At 34.8% G+C, this 20,043-nt stretch overlaps 4 protein-coding genes across 8 annotated transcripts; 2 read left to right on the plus strand and 2 right to left on the minus strand.

Moving 5' to 3' along the window:
• The first annotated feature begins 3,257 nt into the window (after window positions 1-3,257).
• On the plus strand, window positions 3,258-4,183 carry LOC140828220 (protein MIZU-KUSSEI 1-like). The gene has a single exon (XM_073191206.1). It carries the CDS (start codon window positions 3,351-3,353, stop codon window positions 4,071-4,073), a length of 723 nt encoding a protein of 240 aa, XP_073047307.1. The 5' UTR covers window positions 3,258-3,350; the 3' UTR covers window positions 4,074-4,183.
• A 4,190-nt stretch (window positions 4,184-8,373) lies between these two features.
• On the plus strand, window positions 8,374-9,415 carry LOC140826271 (uncharacterized). The gene has a single exon (XM_073188482.1). It carries the CDS (start codon window positions 8,477-8,479, stop codon window positions 9,158-9,160), a length of 684 nt encoding a protein of 227 aa, XP_073044583.1. The 5' UTR covers window positions 8,374-8,476; the 3' UTR covers window positions 9,161-9,415.
• Window positions 9,416-9,606: 191 nt separating this feature from the next.
• On the minus strand, window positions 9,607-10,960 carry LOC140826270 (WRKY DNA-binding transcription factor 70-like). Its single transcript, XM_073188480.1, has 3 exons — window positions 10,636-10,960; window positions 10,459-10,563; window positions 9,607-10,377 (listed from the first exon to the last, which is right to left on the minus strand). The coding sequence occupies exons 1-3, from the start codon at window positions 10,890-10,892 to the stop codon at window positions 9,954-9,956; spliced, it is 786 nt and encodes a 261-aa protein (XP_073044581.1). The 5' UTR covers window positions 10,893-10,960; the 3' UTR covers window positions 9,607-9,953.
• Window positions 10,961-11,641: 681 nt separating this feature from the next.
• LOC140826269 (phospholipid-transporting ATPase 1-like) lies at window positions 11,642-19,719 on the minus strand. Of its 5 annotated transcripts, none has more exons than XM_073188477.1 (10): window positions 19,520-19,719; window positions 17,175-19,366; window positions 16,047-16,392; window positions 14,962-15,751; window positions 14,647-14,770; window positions 14,135-14,354; window positions 13,333-13,791; window positions 13,051-13,231; window positions 12,946-12,977; window positions 11,642-12,100 (listed from the first exon to the last, which is right to left on the minus strand). In XM_073188477.1, the coding sequence occupies exons 2-8, from the start codon at window positions 18,931-18,933 to the stop codon at window positions 13,051-13,053; spliced, it is 3,879 nt and encodes a 1,292-aa protein (XP_073044578.1). In that variant the 5' UTR covers window positions 18,934-19,366; window positions 19,520-19,719; the 3' UTR covers window positions 11,642-12,100; window positions 12,946-12,977. The 5 variants fall into 5 exon arrangements, with proteins under 5 accessions (XP_073044578.1, XP_073044577.1, XP_073044580.1 ...); XM_073188476.1 differs by having other exon boundaries at window positions 11,642-12,191; XM_073188479.1 differs by lacking the exon at window positions 12,946-12,977.
• Between the last annotated feature and the right edge of the window lie 324 nt (window positions 19,720-20,043).

Here is a 20,043-nt window from a genome sequence, read left to right on the forward strand (position 1 = left end):
TGACACGTATCTTTTATTTGGGTTATCTATGAAAAATTAGACAAAAATTTGTGTGAGACAGTTTCATAGATCATATTTTGTGACAAAGATATCTTATTTGAGTCATCCATGAAAAAATATTACTTTTTATTGTGAATATCGGTAGGATTGACATATCTCACAGATAAATATTCATGAGAGCGTCTTACAAGGGACCTACTCGAAAAAATATTATTTTTTTATGCTAAGAACATTACTTTTTAGAGTGGGTCTCAGGTGAAACCGTCTCACGGATCCTAATCTGTGAGACGGGTCAATCATATCCATATTCACAATAAAAAGTAATACTTTTAGTATAAAAAATAGTATTTTTTCATGGATGACTCAAATAAGAGATTCGTCTCACAAATACGACCCGTGTGAGCGTCTCACACAAGTTTTTGCCCATTTTTTATTGTGAAAATCAGTAGGCTTGATCCGTCTCACGGACCCGTCTCACGGACCCGTCTCACAGATAAAGATTCGTGAGACCATATCACAAAGATCTACTACTTATTTTTTTAAGATAGCATCGGAACCGAAATAACCCGACAATCGAAAAAATTGTTGAAAAAATTCAAGTTTTAATTAAAAAAATTAATCAATTATTTTGTTAAAATAAAATATTCTTACTTAACTTTTTATAGCCTAATTATAATTGCAAAGTATTATTTACATTCAAAAAATATTAACAACACTTCATTTATCAATATTGTTAAATTATTAGATTGTCGTAATAGTATATTTCCTTATATAATGAAACCTCAATTTATCTTAAAAGAACCTCAATTAAAATAATTTTGTATGGCAATAACTAATATTTTAGTTTTTATAAAAGTTTTTCACGATATTTTATGATATATAAATTAAAAGAACAAAACATTATTTTAATCTTAAAATATTTATAATTTGTCCAAAATTTAATATGAATATACAAAATATTGGACCATTTTTCGCACAAAAATATATGAAATACAGGATTAAAAAATTTCAATTTACCAAAAAATTATTTAAGTTTGATGTAAAATTCAAAATATCTTAAAACATAGACTAAATTAAAATTTCTATGTTATTTTATATTTTGTAATATATCCCCCAATGATTAACAAAATAATTTATATACTATAATTACTTTAGATAAATACCAAATTGTAATTTTATTTTGCTTTTTTTATTTTGAAAACTGTAAATACACAAATATATTAACTCCAAATTCGATAAATAATTTTTAAAAAACTAATTGTTTTGAAACTTTTTAAATATATCATGATTAATTAAAATTTTAATTTTTATAATTTTTAATATTTATTTTTATATTTAAGGATATTAACAAATTTAATTACAATTTTTTGTAACTAACATTTTAGATAGTAATTTTAGGAATTTTCCATTGTAATTATTAATAAATTTATTAAAAATAAAATCAATTATTATAAGACTTTTCTCGAGTTTCTTTTGGGTTAGCAACCAAAAGTTTATTTTATTAATCATGACCGATTAGTTGAACTACTTAAATGTTATATTAAGTGTGGAAATCGGTTCAAACAGTGCGGCGCAATAGATTACTCACACTGAAAGCTGATTATAGAATAACATTTTATGAATTTGAATTATTTGAGATATTACGTCTCTATTTCTTTTGATTTTCGTGAAATTTTACTAAAATATTTTGTTCATACAACGTCTTGTACAAACTCGACTTAATTGAAGTCACACTTTCACTGCCAGCAAAACCTCTATTCGACAAGCCAAAAATAAGAATTCAATTACACAACAATTCAACAATCGTTCCAAAGCACAAATCTACGATTTTTAGTATAAGACACAATCGTTTATACAACCACAATTCTGCACTCTTTTGACAAAAATGATTTCTCCTGGAATGACTGAGGGGGATAGATAAAGCAATAAATATTGCTATTTTTTGAACATACCCGGTTATAGCTTTTTAGACAAAAACTTGTGTGAGACGATCTCACAGGATCGTATTTGTGAGACGAGTATCTTATTTGAGTCATTCATGAAAAAATATTATTTTTTATGTTAAAAATAATACTTTTTATTGTGAATATGAGTAGGGTTGACCAATCTCACAGATTAAGATCCGTAAGATCGTCGTCTCACATGAAACTCCCTCTAGCTTTTAAGTGATGGCTCCGATAAACTACCTGAAATAAAGAGAGTAGAAGAAGAGGTTTTAATGAAAGCTTTTTCATGGCTGAAGAACGTTTTTCTCATAGTTCTAATACTATTTGTATTTATGTTTTGTTTATTGGATTTTGTACCATTATTTATCTTAACAACAACATTCATTTTTTAATTTTCCCCTCAACCCATTGAATACAGGTATAGTTCTGATATGAATGTTAACTCGTTGTTAAAAACTTAAAAAAGCTGTGAAGTCCGAGGTCAAAGAGGGCTGTTGTGATCGTTCCATGAAGTTACATGGACAATGAGCGGTTCTTAGTAAGTTTTTAGGCGAAAGAAACATAAATGAACATATCTTACACCGAAATATGGGGGATTCTAAAATTGTCCAGGTATGAGATTATTTAATTGAGAAGCGCTTAAAAGATTTGATAGGAACTACTCATATCAACAATGTGTATTTTTTTATGATAACTCTAAAGTTATGTGTGCTTGACTTTAAACAATTCTAGGATAGGTGACTCCGGAAAGATTCACATGGTTCGTGTGAATGATGACATAAATACGTTAAAAAGACACATATTAATACAATGTAGACAATTGTTGAATCTAAAACGTTACAAGCGAGATTAATGCATGCTCTAAACAAAGGTGATAATCATGTTAAGAAAAATATGTATTACTAAACATTTGGGTAAGGACTTGTTCAATCTAGTACTTTAATAAAAATGATATCAAAGGTCCTAATTTTTGCGAGGATTGTTGTTTTAAACCATGTCAGAAACGAAGGCCATCGAAAGGGTAATGTCGATGCTACCTGTTGGGGTAGTTCCCTCACAGGATCTCAGCCATTGATTTTACATGGTGATTAAATTTAGGTCCTTTGATCACTTCATGAGGTGTATGTATGTGTAAATCTGGACCTTTGATCACCTCATGAGGCAGTGTCTCACAAAGTAGGGTGAAATGAACCATCGAAAGGATATCCTATATATAGTCACCATAAACTTGATCAGTTGTGACCCTCGATCTTACTCCGAATTTCTTGGAAGAATCAAGAAACAAGTTTATTCAATTACCAACAAACGAGCCCGATTCCTTCTCTACGCTTGCTTAATTTTCTCAAAATACATTAATTATCAATCGTCTCATGGTTGGGATCATCCTCCTTCAGGTCCCGTGACATGGGAGATCAAACTCCACCACAGACGCCCACCTCGTCCTCCTCCTCGTCCTCCGCCGCACCACCGCCCCAGGCTTTAACTCTCCTCCAGCCCTCTTCCAAGAAGAAAACCAAGCCCGTCAAAGTATTCCGCGTCTTCCGCTCCGTCTTCAGATCTTTCCCCATCATAACCCCTGCCTGCAAACTACCTTCCCTGCCCGGTGGCCGCCTCCCAGACACACGCGCCACCGCTGGAGCTCGAGTCACCGGAACTCTCTTCGGATACAGGAAAGGCCGCGTCAGCCTCTCCATTCAAGAGAACCCCCGGACTCTACCCACGCTGGTATTGGAGCTGGCAATGCAGACCCAGGTTCTGCAGAAAGAGATGAGCCTGGGCATGGTTCGCATCGCCTTGGAATGCGAGAAACGGGCGGAGAAAGACAAGACGAAGCTGGTGGACGAGCCTCTGTGGACGATGTTTTGCAACGGGAAGAAGATTGGGTACGGCGTGAAGCGGGAGGCGACGGAAGAGGACTTGCATGTGATGGAGGTGCTGAAGGCGGTGTCGATGGGTGCGGGGGTGCTGCCCGGGCGGTCGGAGGTGGAGGGGCCCGACGGGGAGATGGCGTACATGCGGGCTCATTTTGAGAGAGTGGTGGGATCCAAGGATTCGGAGACGCTATATATGTTGAGCCCAGATGGGAATAATGGACCTGAATTGAGTATTTTTTTTGTAAGGATATAACGAATTTAAAATATATATATATATATGTATAATAAAATTAATATTAGGTTTTTCTTTTCTAACTTGGAAATGATAATTAGTTTGTCCATATAGATGAATATTTAATTCCATTTGGGATGATTTTAAAATTCAAGTTAATAAATTGTAGCACAAAAGTAGATGCATAATTTTTAAGGTTTACACCAAGCTGTGGCTCTTCCTTGCATTTGACAAAGAACACTTAATTATATTGAAGCTGCAACTCCTGAAGCTAGAGCATTCATTTTCTTTCCTCTGACATTTGTGAGCAACACCCTATGTAAAAAGCCTCTAGGTCCATTTACAAAAAATAAGCCACCATTTCCCTGATTTTCACACACACTCGAGAATTGTTTCAAATGCTTCCTGTTGCCCGACAATTTTACTTGAACTGCGCCAAATAATCATCCTTTGAGATTTGTATAGACGTTTCTTCTTATATTTATCAGCAAAATGTTACATTTTCAAGAGATACTCATGGAAGATTAAAAAAAAAAAAAAAACCTATGTGTTTTCTCATGTTTTCTAAAGTTATATTTATATTTTGAAGTGTTTTTTAGAGTATCAAATCCCATAACAATTTCACGTCAGCTGGTTCACAATACACCAAAATTGGTGCAAATAATCTTGTGATGTTTGGAAGGTAACAACTTCATTCAAACATTCAAAATTACTTGGTCAGAATCAAGTAATCCCCTTGATGGTGCCCCTGGATGGATTAAGATTTATGGTTTGGGGAGCCGCATATTAATTGACGACAATGTATGGCGATGTCGAATCTACCAATTTCCTGTGGCGTTGCCAATTTCATTTTTTTTGACTCGCGGAATATGTTTATTTTCCTAAAACTTTATGTTTGAGTATTGAAAAAAAAAAAAAATTGAGAACTAAATGACACGAACTTTGAGTCTAAGTGAAAAAAGTCACAAAGAAAAAATATTTTTTAGAATTTTCAAGAGTCACGGAGATCTGTCACTACTAATGAAATTAAAATTTAACTTAATAAAAACTCTAATTTTTTCCCATTTAATAATTAATTTTTAAAATTAAATTTAAAATACATAAGAATTATTTTTACTAATTTTTAGATTTTGTAATACGGAAAAAAAATGAATTAAAATAAAATTTAAAATTAGGTTTTAGTTTTATGAGAGATGTTTTCACTTCACGTCAATACATAAAAAAGATAAAAGTTAATTCAACTCGATAATATTGATTGAAATTGGCTTAATTGACCAAAGAAATAGATTTTGGGGAGGCATGGGGAGTTATTACAAGTTTGCCCCCAAAACAAATGAATGTTTTTCATAAAAGAAAATACTTGAATTGAGGGGCTTCACTTGGTATGTATAAATACGTAAGAATCTCATTGTGTTTATTATCATTATAATACTAAATTTTTTTAAAATCTTCGGGCCATAGGTCTCCATTTAGATCCGCCTCTGTTTGATGCCTTTAAAGTAGCATAAAATTATTTTATATTGAGAGTCCGGAGATATTGATGATTAAGATCTAATATATTGAGGATCTAAAGATACTCGTCTGAATATTAAGAATCCAAATATATATATATATATATATATATATATATATATATATATATATATATATATATATATATAGTATCAGATCTAAAATTTATAAATATTATTGAATGATATTAGATCTAATATCAATTAAAAAATAATGGTAAAAAGATGCTAAGATTTTAGATTTGTTTACATTCGTGAAAAGTATTAATATAAGATCTAATATTTTATTACCACCTAAAATTTATTTTTTCAAATTTGAATTTATTTCGATGAAACTAATGATATTTACCAAATTCTTAAAAGAACAATAAGAAAAAAAATTAAAGATAACAATTAGCAAACTAAATATCATAAATAAATAAAAAAATGTTATAAATAATTTGTTTCAACACCATTTTCCAACAAAAATATCATAAACTCTATATAACATATGAACAATTTTCCCGTGGGTTCGAGGTCCCACAAATAAAACCCGAAATAGGATGGGTCGAGGGGATGTTATCTGGTGTGGGTCAAGGTCTAGGTATGGGAATGTTATCAGCCATCCCCATCTCCGGACCTGTCACGATCATCATCATAATAATAATAATAATAATAATAATAATAATAAAATAACATTTCTACTTATTAAACCATAAACTATTAATATCATCATATGTGTATTGTTTAAGTAATATTATTATTTAAGTAAACTAGTTATCACGAATTTTTATCTGTGAGACGACTCAACCTTATCGATGTTCACAATAAAAAGTAATATTCTTAACATAAAAAGTAATACTTTTTCATGGATGACCCAAATAAGAGATCCATTCGCCCACCAAACAAAAAACTTTTATGTTTAAAAATTATTTTCATCGCTCATTCAACATAATTGAAAATTAAAGAGATTGTACGTTAATTTGGTGTGTGTGTGTATATATATATCAAACACTCAAAAGCTTTATAAAAAAGGATATTTATCACGATTAATCTCTTGTTTTACACGATACGTGTGTATAATATAATATTATATAAGAAATATTTTTTGATTAATTATAATTTTTACATCTAACTAATATATAAATAAACTGAAAAGGTATTTATCCTATCTATGAATAGTCAGGTGAGAAAAAAGATAAAAAAAAAAATTGATGATAAATATTTAGAGTTACTGATATATACATAAATCAAATTTACATATCTATACAATCTAAATGCAATTTTAGAATAAAAAAATTGATGTCCCTAAGCTCAGCTATTATTCACAGTAAGTATAGGTAAATATATTATCTATAGTAAACTCTGTTTTAGATAAGAACTAGTATTTAACCCGTGCGATGCACGGAATGATATTATTAAAAATTAGAATATATATTTAAATTGAAAAAAATAACATAATTAAAAAAATAAACATAAAAACTATTTTTCGTTAATTTTAAAAAACTTTCTTAAATATAACGCATGTCGATTAATTTTTTTGGCTAATAATCACTATCATACATTAATTTTTTCAAATTATAGAAATCTCGAATTGCATGCATTGGGTGTCAAACATTTCTGATTATTGAAGGTAATATACATGTTTATTGAGAGTAATTTAATGTTCATTTGAAACTCTTTTGAATCTATATCTTTTAATTTTTTTTTGTGTTCTCTTATTTGAATTTTTAAGAAGACAATTCAAGATATACAATATACATATGATTTTGGAAGAAAACTACAACGCATTAATTCTTTCAAATTAAGTAACTAATAATATGTATTTGGGATCAAAATTTTATGATTATTAAATGGTAAATTAATGTTCATTGGAAAACCTTGTTATAGTGATAACTTTTAACATTAAACCAATTTTATTTTTAGAAAATTTAAATAACTAATTAAATATTACATTTATTTTTTAGTAAATAATTTAAACAGAGAATTACTTAAAATAGGAATTTTTATTTTTGAATGATTTACCTCATGAGTGATATTGAATATTGCAATCATTTGAATTTTAAATTTGTTTATACAGTTTTTAATTAAACTAATTGATATAATCAATACAAAAATTTTAAAATAGTTTATGCTTTCAACATAGTTTAATTTTAATCTGAGTAAAAACATAAAAGACATGTAATACATAAATTACATTTGAATTATCAAAATTGAATTAAATGAATTGATATAATCAATGCAAACAATAATTGAAGTGATCATTTATTGCAGTGCACATATATCAATATTCATGATAAATCTTTCCTTTTTTAGAAATGATATTTTTGCGGAAAATTACTATTTTTAGCAAAAACTCCGCATATATATATATATATATATATATATATATATATATATATATATATATATATATATATATATATATCTTGCAATGAAACAGTTAAAGACATATATCTTTATTTGACTAATAAAAACATATATCTTACTCAAAATGCATAATGGTTGAGTAATTAATATTAATTAAGTATAATTAATAATTGAATTTTTTTCACAAGTAATTTGTACATATTATTAATTAAAAAAATAAGGGAAAAAATAAAATGAAGGAAGAAGAAAAGGACATAAAATAGTATTGCTACAAAAGATAAAGCAATGAGCATTATAGTTGCCCCTTGCATGTTGACACATTGTGGATAGTGATGGTTATCTGATATTTATATAATATAATGTTACTTTTTTTTAACTAGTATGCATATTGGGTTGGTGATTGAATGATATGGTCCACGTTGAAGGCGCACCCATCCGAGTATATGCATATCCCCTGTGTTTGATGACATGAAACTCCACTACCTAGCTAGCTCGTCCAGTATATGCATATATATATATGTGTGTGTGTGTGTGTGTGTATAGCTGCTACCTATATTGGCAATTATGGGCGGTTGGAATATTAATGTTTACCTGGATACCATAATAGTTCCATCCAGTTTGTTTTTCACCATCGGATACCATGCCTATCTGTGGCATCAGTTGAGGCACAAGCCCATTATCACCTCAATCGGCCTCAACATGGTGAAAAGAAAGGGTTGGATGAGGGAACTGAACGAGGGCGATGATAAAAAGGGTATGCTGGTTGTCCAAACACTGAGAAACACGCTCATGTACTCCATTCTCACCTCCACCATCACCATACTCATCATCCTCTCTCTCGCCGCTCTAACTAGCAACGCCTTCAACGCCAAAGACATCTACTTGATGGGGTCGCATGAGTCGAGTCGGATCATGGTGCTCAAGTTTGGTTTGGCCTCCATATTCTTGGTTGCCAGTTTCTTGTGCAGCTCTATGGCGGTGGGTTACTTGGTGGATGCAAATTTCTTGATGAACGCGATAGGCATAGGAGTGGAGTGCTCCAATTCTGGGGTAGTGCTGGAGAGGGGATTCATGCTAGCGGTGGTTGGGAACAGGGTGCTGTGTATTGCTTTTCCATTGTTGTTGTGGATGTTTGGACCCTTGCCGGTGGCTGTCTCCTCAGCGGCGCTTGTTTGGGGGCTTTATGACCTGGATTTTCCTGCTACTCATAAACTCATGCCACACTCCTCCTCAACCACTTATGCATAAATACGTGCTTTAACCATCTGATAAATGAATATATATTACTTCTATCTGCATGTGCTACATCTATCAAAAAGGTTTCATCCATAGACCATCATGTATATGTAATATTTCAATCAGTGAGTGTTTGCTCTCTATAATTACTATATATCACCATCCTATGCACTTAGGGAGGTTAGATTGTAACATCTCCTGTGATCCATTCCTAATCTTGATTTAGGCTGGATGAAGATAAATGAACCCTCTGCTATTTTCCCTCGATTTCTCCAGCAAAGCAAAAATTATATTATTTTCGGCCCATCTGTAATCAAGCTATTAGATAAAGTTATAAAAGCCAGATTTTTCCATGGGATCTGATTTGGTTGGTAAAAGAAAAGAAGCATACAGCATAGATCATATTTCAAAAAAATCTGAGTTGAATAATAGCTTATACATGTAACCAGCCACACGTATTTTCTAAATTCGTTCAACTGCGTTAATTCATTAATTATATCATCAAAGTATTTATACAGCCGAATTGGTACAAGCAAGCAACTTCAAAGATTTTCAATACAATATCGATTCACACATAATGGCACCAATGTAATCTTTTATTATTGTTTTTTTTTTTGCTGATACATGCATATATTATATAGAAACATTTTGCTGATAAACTCGTAGGAAATCAGCCAACTACACATAATTAGCATTTATATATGATATCCACAGCCATATATATTACACCATGCTGCTGCTGCTGCTATTCTCATATATGTCAAATAACTTCACCTACATAGGTAGCCCCTCTTGTCGGATCGCTCTAAATAATTCCTTCATAGAGCGCAAGAATGTCATCAAAAATCATATTGTTGGTCTCTGTGGCAGTAGCACAAGAATACACATCCCCCGCATAATCTGATGCTGATGACGAAATAACACTGAAATTATTGTCAATGCATCTGAGCTGGTCGGGGGAAGTATCGAGTACAACGGATGAAGAGGATGATGTTTCTGACTTGCTAGTGTTTTCCCGTTTGATCATAGACGACAAGAGTGAATCGAAACTCCATGTGATGGAATTAGAATCGGTGTCCATGATAATTTGATTGGGTGAGTTGGATGAGCAGGTATGATGAGAAAGGTATGTAGTCTTGAATAAGGGAAATGGATCATCTTGAATTTTCTGAACTTGTTTAGTAGCTTGGCATCCCTGGTCAAACTTGTGGGTGCATCTGTAGTAGTTTCTGCGATCAAACACAAAAATAATTAGTACTCACCAGTCTCAAAAAATTAAGTCTTGCTCTGATCAATTCAATATTACCTACCTGGGATGCTTGGCATTGAGTATAACCTTTTGACCATATTTCCTCCAGGCGTGACCGTCTTCAACCAAGCTAGTGGTCTCTTTAATCAGTATTTCCGAAGTTTTCCTGAACCAACACAAGATAAATCAAAAACTTTAATTTGTCCAATTAAGTTCAATGCAAACAGCTAATTGTTACCTTCTCTTATAACATCCTCTCCGATCTTTATGTATGGGTAATGCTTCCGATTTCAGAGGTAGTTGGGAAGTCAGGAGTATGGAAAGGGAGTGAGTGAAGGAGTGGAGGATTTTTTCAACCAAACAGCTCGAACTGGCACTGGATGTGTCGTCTCGGAGCATGGCTAACAGTTGATCTGCATACCGGCGACCTTGACTCAGCTCCTCCATCACTCGTTCGCTGCCTTTATCCACACTTATACTTGCTGCTGCCTCCATCTATCTATGTACTGTCGATCGATGGATCTTCTTCCAACAACAAAATCCAAGGCTAACGTTTTACTCAATAATTTATATATATAGCAAGAAGGAAGTACTTTTGGGTGTAAAATTAGTAAACAAATTCAAGGAAACATCAAGGAAATTCATGTAGATGGGAGTCCCACGCGCATCACTGGATTCGGAGTCACGCGCACAACCAGAAGAAACTTGATATTTCTCGTAATGAGGCGTGGGAAAGTAAACATGTTTGAGGGGCGTGGCCTAGTTTTCTTGCGCATTGGTGATTACGTACGACTGCCTTGTCATTCTCTACGTCATTCCATGTGCCACTTCAAATCTGACCCTTCACTATAGATTCTGCTCTATCCAACGTTCCACATATTTATTCATTTAAGACAATTTGGTACTATATCAATCAACGAGATCAGGAAGCAACGCAGGTAACGGAGTAAGATAAACAAGAATATTGAGGGCAGCTGGGCAGGTAACAAGACTTGGGGCGTGTTCACACTTCACACTCATTCATGCCTCTGTTTTACCATATATTATTATAAAATGTTGTTGCTTTATTTTTGCTCCACGTGTTAACATGGAATGCACTTGATCAAATTAACAAAACATAACACCTCCCCATCTTCCTTCTAATCTTCTTGGTAATGGGCACACTCTTTCTTTGTAGCCATCCTCTTCACTTACTTTTTTTTAAACATTTTTACATACAAAAACAAAACAAAACAAAACAAAAGAGAGAAAAGATCCACGGCTTCTCAATTCACTGTTATAACAAATACAACTCTTCTCAACAAATTTACCCTTCTTTTTCTTCACCTGGCCGATAAAACACCTCAGATATTACAAACTTCTTATAAAAGTGCTTGAAAATCACTACCTATTCTTTACATAAACTAGTGTACACTTTGATATATCTTTCCCTTCTCTCTGCATCTCATAATTTTTCTCACACAACTACAATTGTTGAGTGATATCAACTATTAATCACATCTAGTAGGAAACTTGTAGAAGAACCAGCCAGCAGGCTTATTTCAGTTGACTTCAATCTCCCTTTACGATTAACACAGCCTGGCTGTGAGGTCATACTTCGTCTCCCTCTTTGCTCCTGTTAAATTAGCAGAATATCCAATCCACCTTTTTTGCTTGTTCCACTACTTTTCTTTCCACATGTGGGTAAACAGTGCGCCAATAATCTGAAGGATTTAAAAGCAAAAGCTTCAAGGATCCATGGGAGAAAATCCAGAAATAGTTATGATGTGTCCAAGAACATTCGAATCTTTGCTTCTGCAGGATAAGTCAGCTAAGTATGCATTATAGATCAATCCACAAGCTACGTAAATGGTAATAAATTTCACACTTACTATTTAAAAATTAAATGATATTTGCAGAGTTCAAACAAAATTCATTCTGAAAAGATTCAACGTTCTATTATCGAACGTTCCTTTTCAATTTGAAACTCTATCAACAACAGCCACTTCATCAAAATCAATCCCAAAGTTATACACAGATCTTGAAAAATCACAATTTATATAGTAGAAGCTTCTCAAGTTGCTCAATCATGATTGGACAATTCATTAAAAAGCATTTGGACATTAACCCTAGCAGTAAAAGAACCCCTATAACACTTGGTTACCATGGCCAAATCAGGTATCATCTAATTCAAACAATTAAAAATAACATATTTTAAGTAGTGAAGAACCTAAGAATGGCTGATAAAAGAACAGCTCATGCAACAAACTGCGAGCCATATCCAACAGCCATCACGGCCACGAGTGCTAGCAAATCCATGGGATATAAAAACTGAAAACCCAAACATGGAACCCGACGATCAAGAACAAGACAACATGATCCAAGACCCAATCAATTCATGGGCGTCAAAAGTATGAGGTCCTAAGTACATTACACATGCCATTGCCTATAAGTATCCCCGAGCTATTAACAGAATATGATAGATACTAGTGGATCGCCACCTTGTGTTGAATATGCACATCATGAGATGAGCCGTGTCAATAACACAGAAGGGAAACCATGAACTTACAATTGGGTGGCAATGCCCTATGGAAGATGCATCTGGAAAAAGTTGAAAAACTTAAGGTTTGTTGAAATAGAATAAAGTAACCGGTCAGCTTCAAACTACACCAACCTATGATTCAAAAAACCTGTGCCGCTTTCTCAATATTTCAGCCTCTCTAGCAATTTGGATATCTGAAGGCCAAAAAATCTGATGGAAAACTTTGAAAACAAATCGAGGGAGCAATCCTATAACTGTTATAAGCAAAATGGAGAGCCAATAAGTTGGTGACTTTCCCAGGTTGTATATTGTACTGCACAAAACCAAGAAAGATTCCAGTTATGAACAATAAGAAACAATGAAACATAACAAAAATGTCTGATTTCAACAAACTAAATCACTTTGCAAACTAACCCATAATTAGGCAAGACGGGAATAGAATCAAGCACCACCATGCAACCATATGTTACAATTATTGATCCCCACGTGGCCATATGAGTGATAACTACCCAGCGTTTAATATCCATTGCCAAATGCACATTGACTAAGATTACAACAGCAATTGTCCACAAGCTGCCCATGCTCCAAATGTCAATGGTGCTCTCTTCATAGGTGAACAATGGGATATAGAAGAGAACAAGGCTCTGCCATAGCGTGTCCACCATGGTAATCCAGAAGAGGAACATATTGTAGCTCTCTTGTCGATGACCCGCAGCATAAAGTTTTGGATATTTAAGTAATGTCTTGTGACTTAAATCCTTGTCAAGAATACCAACAACTATAGTAGGTACTGAAGTATATATAACAGAATAAAAAACACTACTCCAGTCTGTCAGTGCAGATGTAGTTGAGAAGGCTGTACACAATATATACCTGAAATTTAATTTTATTAAAGTAAGGCATTAGTTCGAAAGAATACGCCACAATACAATTAAGTGAAAAATTACAATGCAAAATCGAAACCGAACAAGAGATTGTCATTTTTCATCAGCATTGCCAATGTGTGATTAACAAGTACATGGGGTCAAATATTGCCAAGGAAAAACGATAGTACTATCATTAGTCACTACAAAATACCTTGACCTATGCTGCTGTACATTCAACTCTATTTTTTATTGATGACTGATGAGCACAGAGAATTTGAAAGCCTTAATGGGAAATAGACAAACTCACAGCAGCTAATGCAAAATATTAAAGCCAAGAATGATAAGCATACCAGAAAAGCATCAATACGAAAACAGCATTGCGATAGAAGTTATATAGGACCAGATAACCAATTCGCTGATAATTCCAGTGTCCATGCACCAAAAGCAATCTTTTCAAAAATCTGAATTGTCCCATAGCAAAATCTGAAGCCATCACTGCTTGTCGCCCTTCTTGACCACAAATTCCGACACCAACATCCGCCATTTGGATCATTGAAACATCATTAGCCCCTGCAGATACATTGTGCATCAATTGTAAGCAAAAGTAATTTAAAAACCCTTATTTAAAGATGCAATTTGCAAAGAGCCTACACACACACACCACTTGTTTAGGGTATGAACATAATTCACATTAGAAAGAATCTGCAGAGTCAGGATACAAAGCTTTCTGGGGATTAACTGGAAAAACAAATGCAATCATCTCCTATTCTCCTCCCACGCCCGACCTCCCAAAAGAAAGAGACCAAACAAAAACTGCATTATAATATCTTTAATTTTACATGAATTCAGTGGACTTACTCACCATCACCGATGGCAAGTGTCATGTCATCAGTGCGGCCTTTGATCATGTCAACAATTCCAGCCTTCTGCAACGGTGCAACGCGACAACACAGCACTACCCTGCACAAGGTTGCAAGGTCGAATAGCTGTTACAAAATACAAAGAAATTTGTGAGAAGCAGCGTGAGTGAGTAGAGGACAGAGCATTCTCACAGTCAAAGATCAACAAGGGCCATTCAAACCAAATTTTAGCAATCATAGGAGCAAAACTAAATCAAGAGACCAAAGAAAACAAAGTAAATCAAATTACAACAAAGATAGAGATGATGCATGCATGCCTCGGACTCCAGATCTTTCTCTAATATGTACACCAGACTATTCCCATCAATAATAAGTGCCAGCGGTCTGGAAGTAGGTCCATCTTCCTGTCCTGCATGCAGCTGTGGTGAAGCTGACTTTGTATTAGAAGGGATTTCAAGATAATCAATTTCGGCACTTTTTTTCCGTTTAGGAATCTGATCGCAACAACTTGCGGACTTCAGAAAATATCCGTCCCTAGCATCACACAGAAGTTTTTTGCATTCATCCTCTGAATTCCCATTTATGATTATCTGGTGCATCTCCGTGGTCAAGAGTCTGCAAGAAAGACCAATAGATATCGCTGTCTCCTGCTTATCCCCAGTGAGAACCCACACCTTTATTCCAGCTTGCCGCAGGGACTCAATGGCTTCTGGTACTCCCTCTTGTAATTTGTCCTCAATGGCTGTGGCCCCAAGCAGGGTCAAGTCACGTTCAATAAGAGCTGCAGTTTGGCGCAATTTTATTGATCTGTCAGTTAAAGATGTGCTAGCATCTTCATACATGCATTGCCACTCCGCAAGTTGTTCACCCGTAAGGTCTCGAGCAGCAACAACAAGAGTGCGCAAACCTTCAGCAGAATATTCATTCAAGTGAGATTGTGTTGTACATATTACAGGATCATCACTGGGGTGGCTCTGCTTTAAAATGCTAAACATAGAAGTATCTGCCCCTTTCACCAATACTTTTACAGTATCATTTGGAAATCTAATAACCACAGACATCCTTTTACGCACACTATCAAATTCATGCAGACCCAAAACATCCAACCTGCATTAGAAGTGTATACATTTGAGTATTCAAAGTAACTTCAAATTTGATAGAAAAGGTAATGCCTGGGGTTTACTATTTTAGATTACATATTGAAGAATATAGCAGTTGATTCAACTTGATATCCTTAAAAAATTCAATGAAATGGATGGTGTGTATGCGTTAAAGGAAAAAATAAAATAAATAACATATGCTGCAAAAGAGGCGACGCTCGTCCATAATAACAGCACGCATCACTCAGAAATAAAATTCCAATGAGACCTACACTTTGTCGAAGTAAAGAGAGCCTTCTAACCTCAATTTCTCACCATTGGCATCAATGACAATATGCCCGGATGTACGTTCAAAAAGTGTATACCCATAAGCTGACGACGCAGCAACCAGAGCCTGTTCATCTGGAGATTCCCCTTGATATTCGACAGATTTATGACTTTCACCTGGTGTGCAGTCCAGATCACTTGAAGGGCATTCAGATACAATAGGAATCACTGTATTACAGGCTGCCAGGGTCAGAAAGAAGTCATGTGCTGCAATCTTTTCTTCTCCATATAGATCTTTGTACAACAGTTTCATGAGTTCAGAGTTTGGAAAGATCTCAGATTTTAGCCTCCATTTTTGTTTATAAAACTTGGCATCTTCCCCTGCAGAGGTATGCCAACCATTAGCATATATACAATTGTATATTGTCACTTGATAGATGTGATAAAAAAATCAATGCATTATTCCACCTCAGTCATTGCAAACATTGTCAGGCACGCATATGTATACAGGTATTTAAGGAAAGCAATATACTAAGTACATCACTATTGCAGATTCTGAAGGTTGAAGAAAGCTGTATAAATTCAGTAAAAGCTATAGTTGTTAAAGAAAGCTGTATAAATTCAGTAAAAGCTTGCAGTGTGTGGGGTCTAGGACCAATCTTTATGTTTACAACTTGGCACCCTTTAAAAGCTTCTCCTACACGAATGAACGCATTTAGGCTATGTGAATTCATGGTGATACAGTCATTCACATTTCCTGTAGTCTTGAACATCAATAAATTCTGAGAGCCTGATTTAATGTATAGGAGAATCAACCACCGGCTTTAATGTGTATTTAGATATATACACATTCAGACGCATGTGAATCACCTGAAAAGCAAAATGCTTTTAACAATTTCATATATCATGATGTGTTCTGTACATATAAATTCAAGCAGATTCATGGCGTATACTGATACCACATTTTGCAAGCTTAACTATGGGGGGGTAATGAATTCAAACTTACGGTATTACCTCCATTCCTAGAATGCAACAAAAAAACACACAACAATATTTTTAAAGTACTAAATCCTCTGGAGCGTCAAAAAAAATTGAACAGAGCCACAATATTATAATTTTTACTATTATTATCATCAAAAAGTGAAACAGGAATTGACTTGTACCTTCAACACCTGATGGGCCAGTCAACGAGAGTCTGCAATCATAATTCTTTCCCCAAATGCTAGCTTTTTTGAATTCCATCTTGTTTTCTGTCAGTGTACCAGTCTTGTCAGAAAATACATATCTTATTTGTCCCAAATCCTCGTTAATATTCAAGGATCTACACTGAAACTTGGAATTAGTACTGCTGTCGTACATATCCCTGTCGCCGATCATAAAATATGATTGTCCCAACCGAACAAGCTCCATGGTGATATATAGAGATATTGGGATCATTATTTGGAAAACAATAATTGAGCTTAAGAATGAGAAAAAGGTTTCCATAGGAATTCCATAATATTTGTATTTTTTTCCAACTTTTCCTTTCTCAAAGTAACTTTTCCTGTAGTAAGGCAATGTATCAAGCTCGGGCTCATGACGCTTTAGCCATAAACCCATCCCAAAGGCTACAACGAGGCACATGATCAAGAGGAAAACAGATAACCATAAAGTCTCCCTGTTCATGTAGGTTTCCAGTCTACTTCGTTTAGAAGGAGTCATTGCGCTATTTAGCATAGCTTTTGTCTCCTGTCCAGCATAAACCACAACGCCAACAGCCCATTCTGTATTCTTGAGCTGACAACCACGCAAAATGATGTTTGATTGGCTGAGGGAAAACCTATGCCCTTTCAACTCCATGTTTGCGGTGAATTCATAAATGTTTCGGTTTGGCTGCTCACATCTGACAATCCCTGATATTGTTGACCCTTCAAGTACCAAATTGTTAGTTTCTTGCCGAGCATACCTTGTCTTCAAATTTGACTCGCCGTCTAAATTCATTGTCAGTATATAAGCAATTCCACTAGGATCACTTGTGCCCAGCAACACCATATCGCAGGGAATAGACTCGTCAGAATGGATCTTTATTACATCACCAGCCTGTATTTTTTTCCACCTTTTGGGATAGAATTTATCAGATTTCAGCACTAGAGCCTCCCGGTTGTTCTCATTCCTATCTGACCTGTGTCTTCGCCAATCTTCATAACCATCTTTTACAGCTGTGACAGTGAGCACAAAAAGAAGCGGGAAAAGGGAAACCGTTCTCCCAAAGACAGCAAGAGGGGGAAGTTGGTTCAAAGCAGCAATGGCTAGAAAGTACAAATAAGCGACTCGATGGAACTGAATAAAAAGATTCTTAGGCAAAAAATTAAGGAATGTATATTTACTGGTCCGGATCTCATTCCCGGAAAATTCATCCTTTTCATTAGTCTTTATTGAATCATTGATGTGGATCAACCTGGGGTTATCATGATGAGTTATACTCTCAGCAAGCTGCATGCTTATCTGAAGGAATCTTTCAGACCTTCGTGACTTGTTCAAGTTGTCCTGCACCCGAGAAGAAGCACCAGAAACTTCCAGGGCACTAATATCAAGCCATGAATCCGCTACACCACCCCATGACACAAGGCCTTTCCTCTTGCGTCGGGGGCATTGCAAATGAAGCTCCGCTGACCGATATTCCTTTCTTTTAGGCCAGAAAGCAGAACCTTCACGCGAGTTCCTTGAAACAGTAGTAGTTACAGTATCTTCCTCCACATCCTTCAGATCATACAGATTGTTATCTAGTGTTTCGTCAGCAATAGAAGAAGAGATTGATGCGGTATGGCGCAGGCATCCCAATGAGCTGATAGTCAAGGAAGAGTGACGGTTATGGTGAATGGGGTGAGGCTGTGGAGCAGAAAGGGGTCCAGATTGAGACAACAGCGGCTTGCCAGAAGACATAAAGAATCCACCAATGCGAAAAACACATTGGAGAATGGCATAGCTAATCCTTAAGCAAGACAACTGCCGAACTTATCAAACACAATTGGGACCACCCCCAAGAATATATGTAAATCTATACCTTTTCTCAACCCAAGGAGTATATGCCCCGCCCAAACCAACAGTCAGAAAACGAGGTGCCCAATTGAAGGTCTGCTCACCGAATAATTTTTTCCTCTAAATATTAGCCAACATTAGGAAGATGATAAAAATACAATAAGCCGCACTACTAATGTTCTCCAAAATAATTAATCTTGAAACCCCAGACAGCAAAAAGACTGTACCTTTGGCCTTCAGACATATAAAAAAAATCTTTTCGCCTTCAAACAGAAAGAACGCCTACAAATGCGTGATTGCTCCAGGAGAAACCAAAAACGTCGAAGAAATGCCAGAACTGCAAAAAACAGAGACACAACACAAAGCCAAATCTGAATCAAGACTTATATATTGGTCGGGCAAATAAATGCGAGCGATATGAAATGACATTGGTGATTGAAGATGGGAAATTGAAAGCAGAGAGAGAGGTGGGTCTCCCTCGTTTGTTTACCGTCTCGGAAAAGGCTAATCGATGTCAGATTAGATTCAGATCTGTTGCCTGCCTTCTACCCCAGTTTTTGGGCTTTTTCTATCCATCCAAGTTCCAACAACAAGAATTCTATGAAAATACAAAACAAATTGCCGATTAATGAACAAATTTGAACGTGTAATTGATGATGTTGACACAAAGAGAGAGAGACGAGTGGAAGAGCATGACTTTTGGCTTTCCTTCTTTTTTATTATTACAAGGCTCGGTAACTAATATTATTTTTAATTTCTTCTTTTGTCTCTCTCTAACCACCAATCCGTATACAAAACTAACAGACAAATATTCATTTCTCTTTTGAGTGCTACTACATCGTTTTATGAATCTTAATCTGTGAGATGTATCAATCTTATTTATTTTCACAATAAAAAATAATATTCTTAGCATAAAAAATAAAAAAAATTCATAGATGTCTTAAATAAGATATTCGTCTCACAAATACGACACATGAGATCGTCTCACACAAATTTTTGTCTTTTTCTTTTATA

Source organism: Primulina eburnea, chromosome 3 (assembly GCF_022965805.1).
Source record: "Primulina eburnea isolate SZY01 chromosome 3, ASM2296580v1, whole genome shotgun sequence".
Lineage (NCBI taxonomy): Eukaryota > Viridiplantae > Streptophyta > Magnoliopsida > Lamiales > Gesneriaceae > Primulina > Primulina eburnea.

Coding starts and splice junctions, on each gene's coding strand:
- LOC140828220 (XM_073191206.1), top strand. CDS start 3,351: ATGGGAGATCAAACTCCACCACAGACGCCCACCTCGTCCTCCTCCTCG.
- LOC140826271 (XM_073188482.1), top strand. CDS start 8,477: ATGGGCGGTTGGAATATTAATGTTTACCTGGATACCATAATAGTTCCA.
- LOC140826270 (XM_073188480.1), bottom strand. CDS start 10,892: ATGGAGGCAGCAGCAAGTATAAGTGTGGATAAAGGCAGCGAACGAGTG. Junction 10,564..10,635: donor AGAGGATGTTATAAGAGAAG/GTAACAATTAGC, acceptor GTGTTGGTTCAG/GAAAACTTCGGAAATACTGA. Junction 10,378..10,458: donor CTCAATGCCAAGCATCCCAG/GTAGGTAATATT, acceptor GTTTGATCGCAG/AAACTACTACAGATGCACCC.
- LOC140826269 (XM_073188479.1), bottom strand. CDS start 18,933: ATGTCTTCTGGCAAGCCGCTGTTGTCTCAATCTGGACCCCTTTCTGCT. Junction 15,752..16,046: donor GCCAATGGTGAGAAATTGAG/GTTAGAAGGCTC, acceptor CTTCTAATGCAG/GTTGGATGTTTTGGGTCTGC. Junction 13,232..13,332: donor CCCGTCTTGCCTAATTATGG/GTTAGTTTGCAA, acceptor GGTTTTGTGCAG/TACAATATACAACCTGGGAA.